A 16312-nucleotide genomic window follows, 5' to 3' on the forward strand; every position below is an offset into this window, starting at 1 on the left:
ACAAAACGTCAACGCAGCTCCAAGAAAGAAAGGTTTATTTCTCTTCAATCTAATCAATTTTTCATTAGGATGAAGGTGTTTATCAGCTTTTAGCACACTAGCTTTGAGCAAGGTGCGTCAATCTTTGTAATGAATTTATTAATTAGAGTTAATTTAATTGAAGTGGAATTGAAGGGCTAATTAACGGACAAACTGCTGATGAAGATAGGGGAAAGCTCTGCTGATTTCAAACCTATAAAACCCTCTGATGGAAATAACTCATTCTTTTCTTCTTCTAGTAGCTTAACAAAATGTTCATGGGTAAGGTTTACTTTTTTAGTGTACCACTCTGAAGGTCATTTTGCATGACTTCAGCAAATAGTCTGTGCGTATTTTTACAAAGCTCTTGTGAGTTTGACGTTTTTGAAATATGTGAGAAGATCAGAGATATTTTAATGACAAATAATTCCTTGAAACATAAGTAAAAGATGGAGCAGAACTGAAGTATCAAAAAATAGTGTAGAGGACACTATGTCAAGAAATTGGGGATCCATGTTTTGCCTGAGAACTAGAAAGGGTGTCTCAGAAATAGACATTTTTAGTGCTAGAAGTGTTCAGAGAAGAATTTTTTCTTCTAAACAAATTTAACAGAAGACAACATTTTCTTCTCTCTGTCACTTTTTCTTGAATGTTTGGAACTCTGTCCTATCACTCTCATATGGATAAACCATTATGGAGTATTGCAGATCCTGGTCAAGAAGTACATTTGTTTTAAAAAGATGGTTCCTCATGAAAAAGTTATATTTATTCATAAGCTGGCATAAACCCAGCTAGTCCATGTGTTCAGTTTTCATTAACAAAATCATCTGAGTTGTTAGATGAACTGTTTTAGACAAATGTATGTCTCACAGTCAGACATGATTTCTCTTTTGATATGTGGCTACCAAACAATATTCTAAAAACTCATATTTGTCAAAAGGCTTCTATCGTACTTTATAAATATTTAGATTCTGCTCTCTGTGATAGCACCTCCAGTCATTTTCTCCTTTTGTGTCTAAGCTCAGACTATGGTTTTAATAAGCTCAGTTTCAGACTTCAAGAAACCCCTCTGCTTCTTCACTCCTATGAACTCCTTCCACCCTGGCAGCCTGCAACCTTTCTCAAAAGCTGTTTAGGATTAATTCTTGCATATCCTTTGCCTTCGAACTTGAGTGCTGTCTGTTTTTCAAGAAAAATACCTCCAATTAGCTGGAGAGATTTAAAAATGTGACTGTGTCTGGTTTTGCTAGTGTAGTTTTAAGTTTCTAAATAGATGTATTAGGTAAGATAATATTTAGATCCATGTATTGTACAAAGAACGTTCTGTACTTTTATGTGAAGTACCTGAAGTTACCAGGTGAAGGCAGCTAAAAGATACCAACAAATACATTGATTTTCAAATACTTCAACTTCATCAATTATTTTGAACTTTTGAATCAATTCACAGTTCATGTTGAAGTCAACTCAAAGATTTCCATCAGCTCAGCAGGTCAGGTCCTAACAAAATAATGTCATTAAAATGCTGCTATTCAAGATGTCACCATTTTACAAAATGCAAGTGCTTTTAACCCTTACCATTGGAACAATCTGGACCTGTCCAGTTGGGGTCGCAGGTGCAGGTACCACTCTCCTGAAGGTAGGTGCCATGGCCAGAGCACTGGTCAGAGCACATTGTCTTCAGGATTTCACAGTTGTTGCCACCCCAGCCTGGGTTGCAGTGGCACTCGCCGTGGATGCACACACCGTGGCTGGAGCAGGCTGGGTCCAAGCAATCCGCTGTGGGGAGATGAAAAAGGTCAGCTTAAGCTTGTCATTCCTAACAACAGTCATCAACCCCTAGATGCTCACGGCACTTTTGGGCTTAATCCACATTTTAAGACCTTGTGAAACAGGCAGCATTGCACTCATCTTAAAAGTAAACATTAGTAGGTTGAAGCTGAGAAGTTCACCTTTGGTTCACTGCAATGAGTGAGGAAAAGACAGAGTGGACCAAGGTATCTTGGTGCCAGCCTCCGTTCTCTGGCTACAAGGTAGATCACTCTTTATCATCACTAATTGCATAGCAGCAATTTTCTTTGTAAAAACACCTCACTTCCACATCACTTTCTAGTATTGTGAAATTTATGTATGCGCATAACTGACATCAAGACATTTACAGGTTACCACTGAGTTAATGGAGAACCTTTCAAGGTTTGCTGATTTTTCTGAATTACGAGATTGGCTTTGGGTCTTGGACAACTGATCTCTGTTCTGCCTAATCACAGCATCACAAGTGTTGGATTCCCTGTAGCACTTGGTATCAACTGACCTGATCCACCGCCACAGAGTTTTGACAGCTGTATAGGACCCTCAACTTGTTTCAGAAATAAATGAGTTGCATACTGTCTATCTGTCTTAATTCACTTTCATGTGCTTTAGATGACGAGATTTAATTTAGCAATTTGACTCAATAAAATGTTACACTTGTAGGGTCAACGGTCTGAAAATTTAATTCCAGAGACTTAATTGCATTACTTTGTACGTGGAGATCAATAAAATCAATTTGATTGAGGAAGAAAATGGTGCTTTTTACTCCCTAAAAAAATAGAATGGAAAATGAACTGCATTTTGCAGTACACCAGAATTGAATATTATTATGCACATCTCTGGAATACAAAAATGACGCATCATTTTTCACTCTGATGCATTTGAATCAGCACTTTCCACAATGTGGTTGGTGAAAAAGATCACTAACAAATGCAATACATTAATGATTTATTCTATACTGTGAAAATTCAGTAAGTCTTCCTGTATTCCAACATCTATTTTTTGTGTGCTTTCTTCTTAGCTGACCTTAGCCAGAAAAAATAAAAATATCACATATTAAAAATTTTCCCACTGATTACTTCAGAATAAATGAAGTATAATAATTCTGTAGAATTCACTGATACTACTGATCCCCAAACTTGTTTTTCAGTATTCTAAAATGATTTTTAAAGAGACACCATTAGTGCCTATGATCTAGATCTAGCAAAATCAATAGAGCTGGATGTGCCATCTGGAAACCTGACCAACAACAGCAGGTGATGGGGTGAATATTTACTCATTTACCTTCTTCGCAGTTTTCTCCTTTGTATCCGGAGTTGCAGGCACAAGAGCCCATGATGCAAATGCCCCGGCCCCCACACTGGGGATCGATGCACTGAGTTGTAGGCACATCACACTCAGTGCCCTTCCAGCCACTGTAACACAGGCAGCGTCCTTTGGAGTACTGCCCGTTGCCACTACACAGCACTGGGCAGGCTGCTGTGAAATAAAACACAGCAGAAAAATTAAAACCAAGTTTTTCACCAAAAAAACCTCAGGGCTTTAGAAAGAAGAACATCTAAGAAGCAAGACACATGCCAGTTGCTTTCCTGATGTATTTGTCTTCATGCTCGCTTAAACTGACTTGAGAAAAGCATTGGGTTGATTTACCTCTTGAACAGTCAGGGCCCAGAAACCCAGGAAAACAATGGCAGGATCCAGAAACACATTCACCGTTACCATGACAATTTCGGGGGCATTCCACCACAGACTCTAAAGGAAAAAAGGGAGGATAATTCACAGACGCCCACCACATGAAGTACCTATCATTTGAACCACTACTAACTGACAGTGCGCTCTCGCTCCGAGAGAAGTGTTTACATTTGGTTTGTTTGAAGAGCAGGAATAGCTGTGATTTTCTATTGCCAATGCTTCTAGTATCTTAGGACACTACATTCCAATAAAAAGGCTCAAATTATAATGGTAAAACCATATGAGCTCCATACTTAAAATCCAGCCCTGTGCCATTTAACAAATACTTCAAAACAGTGTCCTCCTTTCACGCACTGTTTTACAAGAAGGTACACTCCTTATGCCTTAGACCAAGTAATTAAAATAGACATTCTGCATTTTGTTCTGTGCGGCAGAAGAAACACTATGAATGGAAAACCTGTGAAAAAAGTCAGATCATTTAACTATGGAAACTTATCTCTGTATTCCTAAAAAACCTGACTGGAGCCTAGCATTTGGTAACAGCTTTGAAGATTATGCTTACCTATAATTATGGTATTAAAAGACACCTGCTCCGCATTTTTCCCATCGTTATAAAAGGCCAGGTGCCAGATGCCAGAATCCAAATACTGTATAAAACCTGCCTCATGGAGACTGACAGACCTTGTCTGCCGCCCCACTCGCTCCGATTCCAGCAGGTTGCGTTGCTCCCTTGCAATCAGCCGGCTGCCATCCAGGAGCTCCACAAAGTCATACTGTGGGGAGGAACAGACAGGAGCTTAACAAGTCATGGAATGACCATGGCACTGCCAGCTTCCCCACAACATCCTGACAATATGCTTGTATTTTGACCAAGAGTTTCCTTTTGGAGCAGGGAAGCAGGAGCTGAAACCAACCCTTGATTATTTCTTTCCCCTTGCTAAGGCTTGAAACAAAAAGGCCAACTAGTCCTCATGCATATTAGAGTAGCTTTTCCGGTGACAAGTGGCCAATGAACCTATTATGTACATTGGGGGAAGAAAACATTGGCTGAAATGAATCTGCAGTCATGACTGCCACCTGAATTACAGGTGAAAGCTAACTTTCAAAGTGTGTTAAATGCATATAGGTTAATAGTAATATCCAAGACCAATAACCTACCTTGCTTTTCATTTAGTTTCAGATGAAGGATTAAATTGTTTAATCCCCCTTTCAGACATTCTGGAGTTCTGGAGGAAGGAGAGCAAGAGCCTGACTTCCTATCACAGAAGCCCAAAAAAGGAGATGGAAAGCATAAAACATTGCAACTGTTGAAAATGACAAACTGACAAAAAATATGGTACCTCAGGTCAATGGACAGTACATATTATTTTGTTAACAACCATGAGACTGTTAACACTCATCACCCAACCTAAATGATTCTACGATCAGCAGGGCTTGGAAAAATGTAGCAGCCTCTCAGCTGATACAACAAGCAAACTCAAAACACAAGGTTTTTATGCGTGTTGATCTTAACTAGCACTAATAACACCTGGAGAGCTAAATCTGCTCTGGGCCCTGCACTGATTTACGCTATCTGGGAGATGGCTCTCATGGCTTGAAAGATGTCTTCTGCATGTTTATCATGTAAAGATCAACATGCATATCGCAAAATTAAACACGTAGGAAAACTAAAGAGCACTCTTGCTTGTGGTAAGGACTCTCCACTTTCCCTGCTGAGTCTGTTCAGAGTTTCACTTTTACTCTGACACATGTTGATTGTATGAAGTGAACTGTAACACGTAAACCTTCACTCTTCCCACATGTTTGAGATCTCTCTCAAATGGAATTACATCCAGGGCCTAGAAAAGTAAAGGCCAGTATGTGTGTGATGGGTTGATCCTGGCTGGATGCCAGGTGCCCCCCTCAGCTAGACAAGGGAGAGAAAATACAATGAAAGGCTCATGGGTCGAGATAAGGACAGGGAGAGATCACTCACCAATTACCATCACAGGCAAAACAGACTCGACTTGGGCAAAATTAACTCAATTTATTACCAATCAAATCAGAGTAGAATAATGAGTAGTAAACCCAAATCTTAAAACACCTTCCCCCCACACCTCCCTTCTTCCTGGGCACACCTTCACTCCTGGATTCTCTACCTCTCCCCACCTGAAGCGGCACAGGGGCACAGGGAATGGGGGTTGCAGTCAGTTCATCACATGTCTCTGCTGCTCCTTCCTCCTCAGGGGTGATCACTCCTCACACCCCTGCTCGAGCATGGGGTCCCTCCCATGGGAGACAGTCCTACACGAAATTCTCCAATATGGGTCCTTCCCATGGGCTGCAGTTCTTCATGAACTTCTCCAGCGTGAGTCCCTTCCACAGGCTGCAGTCCTTCAGGCACAGACTGCTCCAGCGTGGGTCCTCTGCTAGGTCACAAGTCCTGCCAGAAAACCTGCTCCAGCGCGGGCTTCCCATGGGGTCACAGCGTCCTTCGGGCACCCACCTGCTCTGGCATGGGGTCCACCATGGGCTGCAGGTGGATATCTGCTCCACCGCAGACCTCCATGGGCTGCAGGGGGACAGCCTGCCTCACCATGGTCTTCCCCACAGTCTGCAGGGGAATCTCTGCTCCAGCGCCTGGAGCATCTCCTCCCCCTCCTTCTTCACCGACCTTGGTGTCTGCAGGGCTGTTTCTCTCACATATTCTAGCTCCTCTCTCTGGCTGCAGTTGCCGTTGAGGTTTATTTTTTCCCCTTCTTAAATACGTTATGCCGGAGGTGCTATCACTGTCACTGATGGACTCGGCCTTGGCCAGCAGCGGGTCTGTCTTGGAGCTGGCTGGCATTGGTTTTATCAGACATGGGGGAAAGTTCTAGCAGCTTCTCACAGAAGCCACCCCTGTAGCCCCCCCGCTACCAAAACCTTGCCACACAAACCCAATACAATGTGAAACCACTGATGCACCTGAGCTAGGATAACATTGGTTACCAAGACCAGAGAATCAGTGTTTTTACACCCTGACTTGTGACCTTCAGAAAGTGCTCCCAGGACAAAAGAAAACACGATAGCCTTTGTCCCAGAACAAGGGTTTAAGTACTTATATTCTCTTCTTGAAATTCCAGGCCAAAATTCATTGCTATTGTAAGAATGTTCCTCCCCAGTAATTAAAATTATCTTCTTACCAGTCAGGATGTGAAGGCAATGTATAGTTAATATGCCTCTATCAACACCTGAGACACTTTTCCAGCTACATCTGAACCCACAGAATAGAACATAACGTGATTAGGATGTGAAGAAGCTAGTACCTCCGTACACTGACACTGTGAATGTACGTGCTGCATCACATGAAAACGAATGCAACCGTTTTGGGAGAGAACCAATGATTCAAAACCATTCAACATTCTCATTTGTCAGAGAATTAAATATTTATCTTATTTTGTGAGACAGAGAAAAACAGTTTTAGGTTGTTTGGTTTATTTTCCTCCTGCCTGACTCAAGAACACTTCTTTCCAGTCCTATTTTTCACTAATATTTTAAAAAAGAGAAAGCTTAGGGAGTTCTGAGTTTTAACAAGTAATTTATGGGCATTAGGAGTGACCTTGTGATTTGTATACTGCAGAGAACAGTTTTTTGTAGGAGGACAATTTCAGGTGAAAACTGTATTTTTGATACAGGAACAAGTGATTACACTATTTGATTGACCACAAAGAGTATACTAATGGCAGACAAGCATGGTACAATTAACAATTTTGTATTTGTAATGTAATAAGGACATATGCTGTTATCAGAACACCATTTTAGACTACATTTTAGAAGCCATACAGAAGGGAATTCACTGTTCAGTCTGTCCCCCAGCAAAAAATAATAATTGATCTTAACCCATTTAAAGGTTGGGTTTTTTTTATATTTAGGACACAATAACAGAAACAGACTGGAAAAACAATTTTCTTCATAAGCAAAAAACATACCAATTTTATTTTCCTCCTATGAGGATAAATTAATTACCTTTATATTGAGTCTAAATGCGTGGATTTGCCCTACCTCTCCATTCAGTTTTGCTTTAAACCAAAGTCCTTTTTTTATTCTTAAAGTCTCTTTAAATAAACATATTGATTCTCTGGCTGCAATGGAAGTGACATTTTTAGGAAGTGTCACAAAGACTTTCAGGCTCGCATTGATTGGGTTTTGAATGGACAGCCACCGTCAATTATTTCTGGTTGATTTATTTATGATTCCCCAGAAAGAGAGAACTATGCATCTCAGGTCGGTCTGTGACACACATATAGTGGCTGTGCTTGAGACTGATTTCAGTACCTAAAGAGAATACAGAAACACAACCAAAAATTCTATCCCAATTACAATATATCAAACCATTTTCTACATGCTGTATCCCTATTATTTTGGATTACGGGACAGGAGGAGAGTTAAATTCGATGAATTCTGTTATTATTTTATGACGAAATGCTAAGCAACTGATAGAAATGGTTTAGATACAGTCCATCTTGTTCCAAGACGAGGGTGTAAACTAAGACTTCTTGAGATCTTTTCCAAGCTCATTTCTATTACACTTTCATTACATCCATTGCAGTGGCATGATAACTAGCACCAGAGGTTGTACAGCTATGGAAAGACAGGCTCCAGGTTCCTCTTACTCACTGTCTGGTTTTAACCAGATACAAAAAAAGAAGTGGATAAACAGGCAAAGGGTCTGGGAGAGAAGTGGAGAATGAGGTGGCAAATGTAATATGCAGGTTTTGCATTATAGCCAGAGGTGACATGGAGAGAAGGTAGACATTCATAGAAACACCAAAGCTGTAAGGAGGGAGCTAAAGAAGATGGTGGTGTGTAGTTATGCATGTACAATATCAAAGGCGTATGAGCAAAGATATTGGAGGGGGACAGCTGGTAAGAAAACTTTACAAATGCTGGCAGAGGGCAGGTAGTAATCAGTTCTCTATTATTTAACATAAGATCTGAAAATTCAAATACTGACGTTTGAGAAACAGGCAGCAGTTGCTCATTTGCATAAATTTTGTTATTAGCACTTGTCACTCTATGACTAGGAGATAAGGGCAGATAGCATTCAAGAGATGCAGACATGAAGTGATATATATGGGTGAGATCCTACTTTTCAAAGTCCTCATGAAACAATCCTAGCTTTACACATCCAGAGATGGGCTCTGAGCCAACTTTTGTCATTCTGGGATGAGATCTTGGAGCTATGTTAGACAGATCTACAGAAATATCAGTTCTCCGATTAAAAAAAAGAGCAGACATCATTAAGGTATTGTATGAAACCATTGTAGTTAAATATCTGCTATGTTCTGTGCTGTTCTGGTCTCCCCATCTCAAAAAGGCTGCAGTAAAACTGGAGAACATTCAGAAAAGGACAAGCATGGTCAAAGGATTGAAGCAGCCTTCTTACAACGAATGATGAAACAGACAGGAAAAAATACAGCTCATTGAGGACACTAGGGATCTATAAATCAAGGGTGGCATGGAGAAGAAACTGGTGAGGAATTCTTCACTGCCTCTTCCAGAACAATACCAACAGGGTGTCATACTAAAACTACCAGGCTGCCTCAAAGCACACTGAGGAGTATAGTGTGAGATGTATAGTTAAGCCCTGAAACTCCTTGCTGTAAATGTCATGGATGCTAAAAGCTTCCATGGGTTCAAAGGCGACTATGCAAATTCACAGGAAAAAAGAATCTATCAAAGGTTGTAACACTAAGCACCTTTGACTTAGGAAGTCCTTCAGCCTTAAAATGCTGGAGGCCAGGAAAGTACTGCAGGAAGAATAACTACAAATCTGTCATGCTGCTATATTAATCTCTACGTATCTGCTAATGGCCACATTGTCACAGACAGAATGCTGGGCTAGATGGGCCTTTGATCAGACACAGCATGGACATTCATGTATTTTTCTAATATGCTCCTATGACACTTGGAGCTATACGAGTAAGCTGCCTTGTCCGATGGAAGGATGCAGCGAAGCCCAGAAATAGCTGTTAGTCTGCCCTTGCTAGCTATGCCTGGCTTGCAGTTAAGAACTTTTGTCAGTACAAGCCATAAGGGTTAGGGCAAATAAGAAAACAATAAACAGAATTATGTTTGCAAACGCCTCAATGTTGTATTTCATTAGACGTCCTTTTGCCTAAATACCTTACTTTGTTTATATTAGCTACTTTGGTAAAACACATATTTTACCAGTACAAGTTGTGTCTTCATCGAAGTCCTGTGATTAGGACTTTGTTGCAGAAAAGCCTAAACAGTTGAGAAATACTTCATTTCCCCCCCCCCCCCCCCCCCCCGCCACGTGCAGGAGCACAGTCACAAAAAAACCCCAACTACTCACTGGAACTGCATTTTTAGATTACATACACGCTTTATCTTGGGCACCTAAACCAGACATCATCGGGTTCAAGGCCATATAAACGTTCTGATAACCCCACACCCTTGGGAATCTTCAGCAGCCCTAGAAGTTCACTAGGGCACTGATAAGTAAGCATGCCTAATTTTTCAAGGTATCAAGTGTCAGTCAAATGGTTTGTAAAAAATACTCTAATTATATAGCAGGCAAAAACAGGACAAGAGAGCTTGACCTATATCCTGGGAACAATATATCCAACATGACACAGAAACTACAGAAGATATAGTAGCAGGATTTGCATATAATTCTTTCTGTTGTATCATACTTAAACCTGAATAAGCACTTCGGCAGTAGGAATCCAAAGGGAAAGGAGTCTGTGTAACACAGATGATGGGAAACAGATTTAGTTAACTCCTTTTCCTGAGTTTTTGGATAAAGGGCACCCCTATTTCAATCTTTTGCCAGCATAAGGAATCAAGTAAGGATCTTTTTTCATAGAGCTATCTACTTGCATAACTTCTCATACAAATGCACAGTCCAAATCAGCTTCTTCAGTTTTATTCATTCTTGCCACACATGTATTCCCCTAGCTCCTGTTATTATTATTATTATCATTGAGATGTGTTTGTATTCCAAACCCCTCTTTCCAATGGCTGATAACTTTCTGAATCAATTTTCTTTCAGCTTGAATTTCTTGTGCTTGTTGTCAGCCTGAGGGTGGGTGTTCATATGTGATGGTCTGAAGAAAATCCATTTAATTTTTATGAGGATCAAATTTTTAAATAAGTGCATTTTCTGCATTCAGTAAATTGTTTGTGTTTTAATGGAACCTAAACCAAAAAAATAAAGCTAATGTAACATTCTGTGATTTTAGCTGCATGAAACTGCTTTGCTGACTCTAATTCTTCCTCTATGGTTTGTGACTGCTAAACAGGTGATATAATTAGCAATATTTCTATGTTCTAGATCTTTTAAAACTTATGCCTGAAGAAAAAACAAAATAAATTTAAATAGTGCAGAAGCATGCAAATGAAAAAAAAAAGTGGGAGTAAAATAAAGTATTTTAATTTTGCAGTTATGGATTTGCTGGTGCAACTGCTTATCAGGCATAATCAGTCAAGCTTCTTTCCAATTATACCATTAGGTTGCTATACTTAAGAGTTGTGTCCTGGGCAAATCCATACACTTAAAAAAAAAAAAATAAAAATCAGTAAGACGTTGCATAATTCCCTAGATGGGGTAGAAGAGCATGAGCTCAACTCCCTTTTCAGGTGGAAAACCGGTTCAGAGCGAGCTTTTGGACAAATATTGAGCTGAAAGAAATCTAAACTTGGAGAGTCTTAAATCTTAAAAATAAAATCTGAATACAATTGATTCTAAAATGCCGTCTCAGACAATGATTCTCCCTTTCTCCTGCCAATCAGAAGACTATTCATTCTTTTATACTTTAATTTTTCTATAACTATGCAAAAAAGTGTTTCTTTGTTACTATGCAAAGGCATGACCATATGCAATGAAAAGTGTCATTAGAAATCTTCTGGGGGTGGAGCAGAATAAATCCTCTGAGACACTTAAGAACAAATTTTCAAGACACTAGGTGTCTAGTGAAGACTGATGCTTTTACAACCCCAGTTCACTTTATCTTTGTAGACACATATTACTTATTTATTATTTTATGTGCTTATTTAATGAGACACCAAGCTGTAAATACTGTAGCATGTGCTTGTAGAACAAACTGAAACTTCCTTAAAAAACTGTTGTCTTCTTGCTTGGAAATTTGGTTAATGTGGCCTTTGCCAGGCACTCTTGACCATAAGATGCTGTAATAGTTTGCTTAGGTTTTTAAAGATATGTCTATACACCACAGAAGATAAAAGTACCTGTAAATTCTGCATGAAACAACTCCATATCTAAAGCATCATCATTGCTCACAGCATTCAGAACAGATTCTGCCCCCCCCCACTTTAGATCCCAGTACTTACAGTATTACAAATGTTTTGAACATCACATGAGATCAATAAAGTATAAAAAGTAAAAATAAAAATCAGCAAAATGGAAAGGGATGTAATCCCGAGAAAGAAAAAACATACAAAAGATACAAGCTCACAGTTTTCAATAATGTGTCCTACTTTTAATGCAAGCAGCTCTCACCTGAGTGTGTGAAGGTGGTAAGCCTTTTCGGCCATATACTCCAATCAATGCATCTTTCTGGAGGGATATATTGAATTTTAGAAATTGTGGCTGATCAATGAAGAGTTGTGATCTCCAAAAAATCCCAGGGGGAACTTCTTGTATCGCTCTTCGGCCTATATCAAGTTCTCCAGAATCTATAGTGTTGTTTTCTTGTGCAAATCCCCCTAATTTTCCTGACAGGTTAGAATAATAAGAGATCAAAAATTAGTATTCCTTTCTTGCTTTCAGTCATCCTTCATATAAACTGTCAAATATTTAGAATCACCTCAGATAAAATGTTACCTGACAATCTTTCTGAATATAAGATCCCAGAGAATTCGATGATTTGGAAATAAAAAGGCAAAGATACCACAAATACCTACCAAGTAAAAATACTGTAACTTCTTTAAGCACTAGCATTACAGAAACTGTTTTAGGATCTACATTAAACTATTCATTTTTTCCCACAAGTATTTTAACAAGGATTTTCCAGCACAAAGTCTCACACTAAAAATGTTTAAGGTAAAGGGAAATGCAGCATACAGATTTTAAGAATAATAGTTACATAAACATAAGCAGTCAAGAGAACTAATATACAGTCTTTTCTACATTAAGTATCAGAGCATTTACACAATACTAACAATGTCTACAGCTCTGGTTTCCTATTTTTTGTTTTTGTGTTCCCCCCCCAAAGGCAACGTTTCTTGCCTCATTGTGCCTATGTCCTTATGCCTTTGCTCTCCATAGCGCCTGCATCCTCTGCACTTCCTAGCCTCAGCCCCAAGCTTGTTATCACCTCCTTGTCCACACTGTCTCCTGAATAAAACGTATAATAGCATGTCCAAGTCTGGTACTTTCACTGTTTTCTATACCATGAATATGCATTTATCCTGCAGGCCAATTACTAGGAATAAAAACCTAGCACTGAAGGGCATTAACAGTTTGTGCCACTATCAGTTAGCCTTAGGAGGCCAGTGATGATGGCTTGGAAATGCCCAGAAGCAGCAAAGAATATGCTAACGTGCAAAAGACACATGATGTCAAACGCTAACACTGAAACACCAGACTACTGGTTGTGGCACTAAAAAAGAAGAAAATAAAGTCATAAACTTTAGATACCCTCAACAAACTCTTTGTTCAAGTGGGTAAGTCCAGGCCACAGAGACTGAATCTACACCCCAGCTCAAGTACAGAACAGTGTCATCCAATCTGCAAGGCGCCGTGCCATACTGGTGAAGCACTGTCAAACAAACGAAAGGGGTAAAAGTGTTCCAGCCCAAGCCGATGACCCTGCAAAGCACTAGGCTGGATGCTACGGACAGCACAGGTCTGGGATAGCTCTGAGATCTCCACATTGCCCCTGCTCGTACCACACAGGCACATGCTAAATCTGGTGAAGATTACAAACCTTTCTCAAAGCTCATCAGCTAATGAATTGTGGTTTAGTTGTGGTAGTGTCTTCTACCTGCCAGATTCATAGGAAACAGAACTACTAAGACTGATACCCTAAAGAAGTGGTTTGCACAAGCCATCACCACCCAGCTTTAAAATCTGAGATGGTTTAGATGAGTTTGCATCAAGTCTGTTTGAGGCCAAAGACTCAGATCTGATGTTCAGGCACTAACTCCGTGCCGTGCCACTGTTCATAGGCAGTCTTGGAAGCTGGTGCCAGGGTCAAAGCCTACTTCGATCTGATGGAATCAGCACTGTCAAATCTAGACTAAGATGCAAAGATGTGTGTAAGAACTTGCTTACTGACACATGTCAACTCTGGAGTAAGCAAGTAATGCTACATTTAAGCACCTGGCACAGCAAGGTGAGCCTTGAGTGAAGCAATATAAAGAAAAATGGGACTGCAGTTACAATCTTACAGTCTGCTGTGTTTTTACCAATTTACACTCTTTTTTTCAACAGCTAGTCTATTATAAAGATTGAACTAAACCCATCTGAATGTGATAAGCATGTTCAAGTGATGCTGACTTGTTTGTGTGCAAGTGTTCTGAAGAACTGACAACACTCTGTTGCTGCCCTGTCTTTTATGTTCAGATTCTACATTATTCATCATTTGATGGAACAAACTGACACAACCTTTTTGCAAACATTTAGACTTTAAAAAACTAGATTAAAATCTGAAATGCCAAGTGAGGTCACAGATTGATCCTCGCCACTTTTTGTGCATCCAAGATGAACAGAGACTGCTGCTGAATTAAACAGGTACAGAAGCACTACTGAGAGGCCTTGAGTGGGGGCTTGCATCATCATCAGAGCTGTGCCACAATGGTGCTGCAGTCACTGAAAATGTCTCACTTCCAGGATCATCATATTGATGATCAATGTTCTGCTGAGAAGAGACAGTGAAATACCTCATCTTGGAGAAACCATTTTTTTACACTTTTCAGGATGAGTCTGATGCTCTTCTAACTTTGGACTTAACCTTTCACAATAGTCATATGTTATTCTAGAAGATGTATCTGTATTCACTATTTTGGTTCATTTAAGCATTTGTTTCTTACCACTTCCTTCAAATTTAAGCATGTTGTGTCATATAAACTCACACACTGATGACTGGTAATCACTAAACAATAAACACTTGTTTGCAGTATTGATCTGCAGCTTCCCCTATTTCTACATTTGAAATGAAAAACAACTACCTCTTACTACTGAAAAGATGAACTAGACAGCTTGAGGAGGTGCACTTTATCAAACATTTTGACCAACTTGCCAGGAATGACTATTACTGGGCTTCAACACTTATCCTTAGCAGATAATGATCCTACAGACTCCCATTTTCTTTACCAAAAAAGAGGTAGTTTTACCCTGTAGCCACATGCCCCTTTAACACCATACGACCTCTCTCAAAATCGTCACTAGTTGTTTGGCCTCTAAGAATAGGGCGTTAATTATTCCTTGTTCCCTGTTGTATCTCAATGGGCATAAGAAAAATTTTAGTAGCGTCACCATTTCCTTTTCACTTTCTAAACAGTAACAGTTCTTATACACAGCTTTAAAGCAAAATATGAAATGTCACATTTATTCACACAATTCCATAATGACATAACAGTCCAAATAAGAACCCAAATTTTAAAATACCTAGCCCCCTGGATATATTCTCTTTCACTAAACTTCTCCACCCCCAAAATTTCTTCTTTCACAGATGTTCCCCAAAAGGCAATAACACTAATACACATAAATATTTATAGGTAAATAATATTTGTATAATGATTTGTACTTCTATTGCTAGATATACTGTTATTTAATTTACAAAATATATTGATTTGCTGTATCACATACTATCTAATATATATAATCATTATATGATGCATTTGTGATATGGATAATCCAATGCATTATGGCTAATTAATAGGTAAAATATTTGTTATACTTAGTATTTGTAAATTGTATTTCAACTGTCTGAGGTTAGGGTGGACAAAACCCTGAGCTAAACAAATATTTAGAGCTAAACAAATATTTAAAGCAATAAACAATATTTAATTATCATACCAGAAAAATAATTCACAAATATCACTAAAATGACATGAAGCCAAACTCCCCCTCCTTATTTGCAAACATTCTATAGATTAAAACATGAGATACTGAGTGTCTATAACACAGAATAGAAATGAATGCACAACCAAAACACAAAAATGCTCAACAATAATTGCTGTATAGTGTCACACATAATATCATTTTCCATCCTTCAAAGGCAATACTAATTAGAATATTAGGTTGCAAGGCTGGATTTACAGACAGTCAATAGCATGTTCTCCCCTTCCATTGAATAATCTTGTATTCAGATCTTTTTCTGTGAGACATCTGCTATATATCCTTCTGCAACAACTGTTTCAAGAAATGAAATAAAAATCCTCCTTAAAAAGATACCTTTTTAGAAAAAAAACCCAACATAACATCTAATTAAGAAGTTACTATACCTTTAATTAACATGAGATACTGTAAACTAAACAAAAAAGCTCAACACATATCAAAGCAAGTATAATGTATTTTAATGAGTATAATCTCAAAAAGTGCATCCAAATAAGCCAAAAGAAATGCTCCTTTTCCCATTCACTTTTTTCCTCTCTTGCATTTAAAAAAAATCTGCCATTAAGCATTTATTATTATAAGATATTTCTGAATTGCACACAGATTTCATATGACATAAAATAAAGCCAGCAACATGTGAGAAGTGACCAACTGCTAGAACAGAATGGTTAAACAAGCTCTGTTTTTTACCCTTTCTTTTCTATTGCCTTGTTATAAAAACAGATAAAG

The 16312-nt window shown here is 38.9% G+C and overlaps 1 protein-coding gene across 4 annotated transcripts in view; it reads right to left on the reverse strand.

Moving 5' to 3' along the window:
- TENM3 (teneurin transmembrane protein 3) overlaps positions 1-16312 on the reverse strand; it is a 340888-nt gene that overhangs the window by 79240 nt on the left and 245336 nt on the right. For all 4 annotated transcript variants that reach the window (XM_075028086.1, XM_075028116.1, XM_075028096.1 and 1 more), the window contains 5 exons: positions 12023-12237; positions 4079-4289; positions 3475-3576; positions 3109-3303; positions 1594-1794 (listed from right to left, as the gene is read on the reverse strand). In XM_075028086.1, coding sequence (XP_074884187.1) covers positions 1594-1794; positions 3109-3303; positions 3475-3576; positions 4079-4289; positions 12023-12237 — 924 coding nt within the window. The remainder of the gene's footprint in view (positions 1-1593; positions 1795-3108; positions 3304-3474; positions 3577-4078; positions 4290-12022; positions 12238-16312) is intronic.

Source organism: Buteo buteo, chromosome 1, assembly GCF_964188355.1.
Source record: "Buteo buteo chromosome 1, bButBut1.hap1.1, whole genome shotgun sequence".
NCBI classification, from domain to species: domain Eukaryota; kingdom Metazoa; phylum Chordata; class Aves; order Accipitriformes; family Accipitridae; genus Buteo; species Buteo buteo.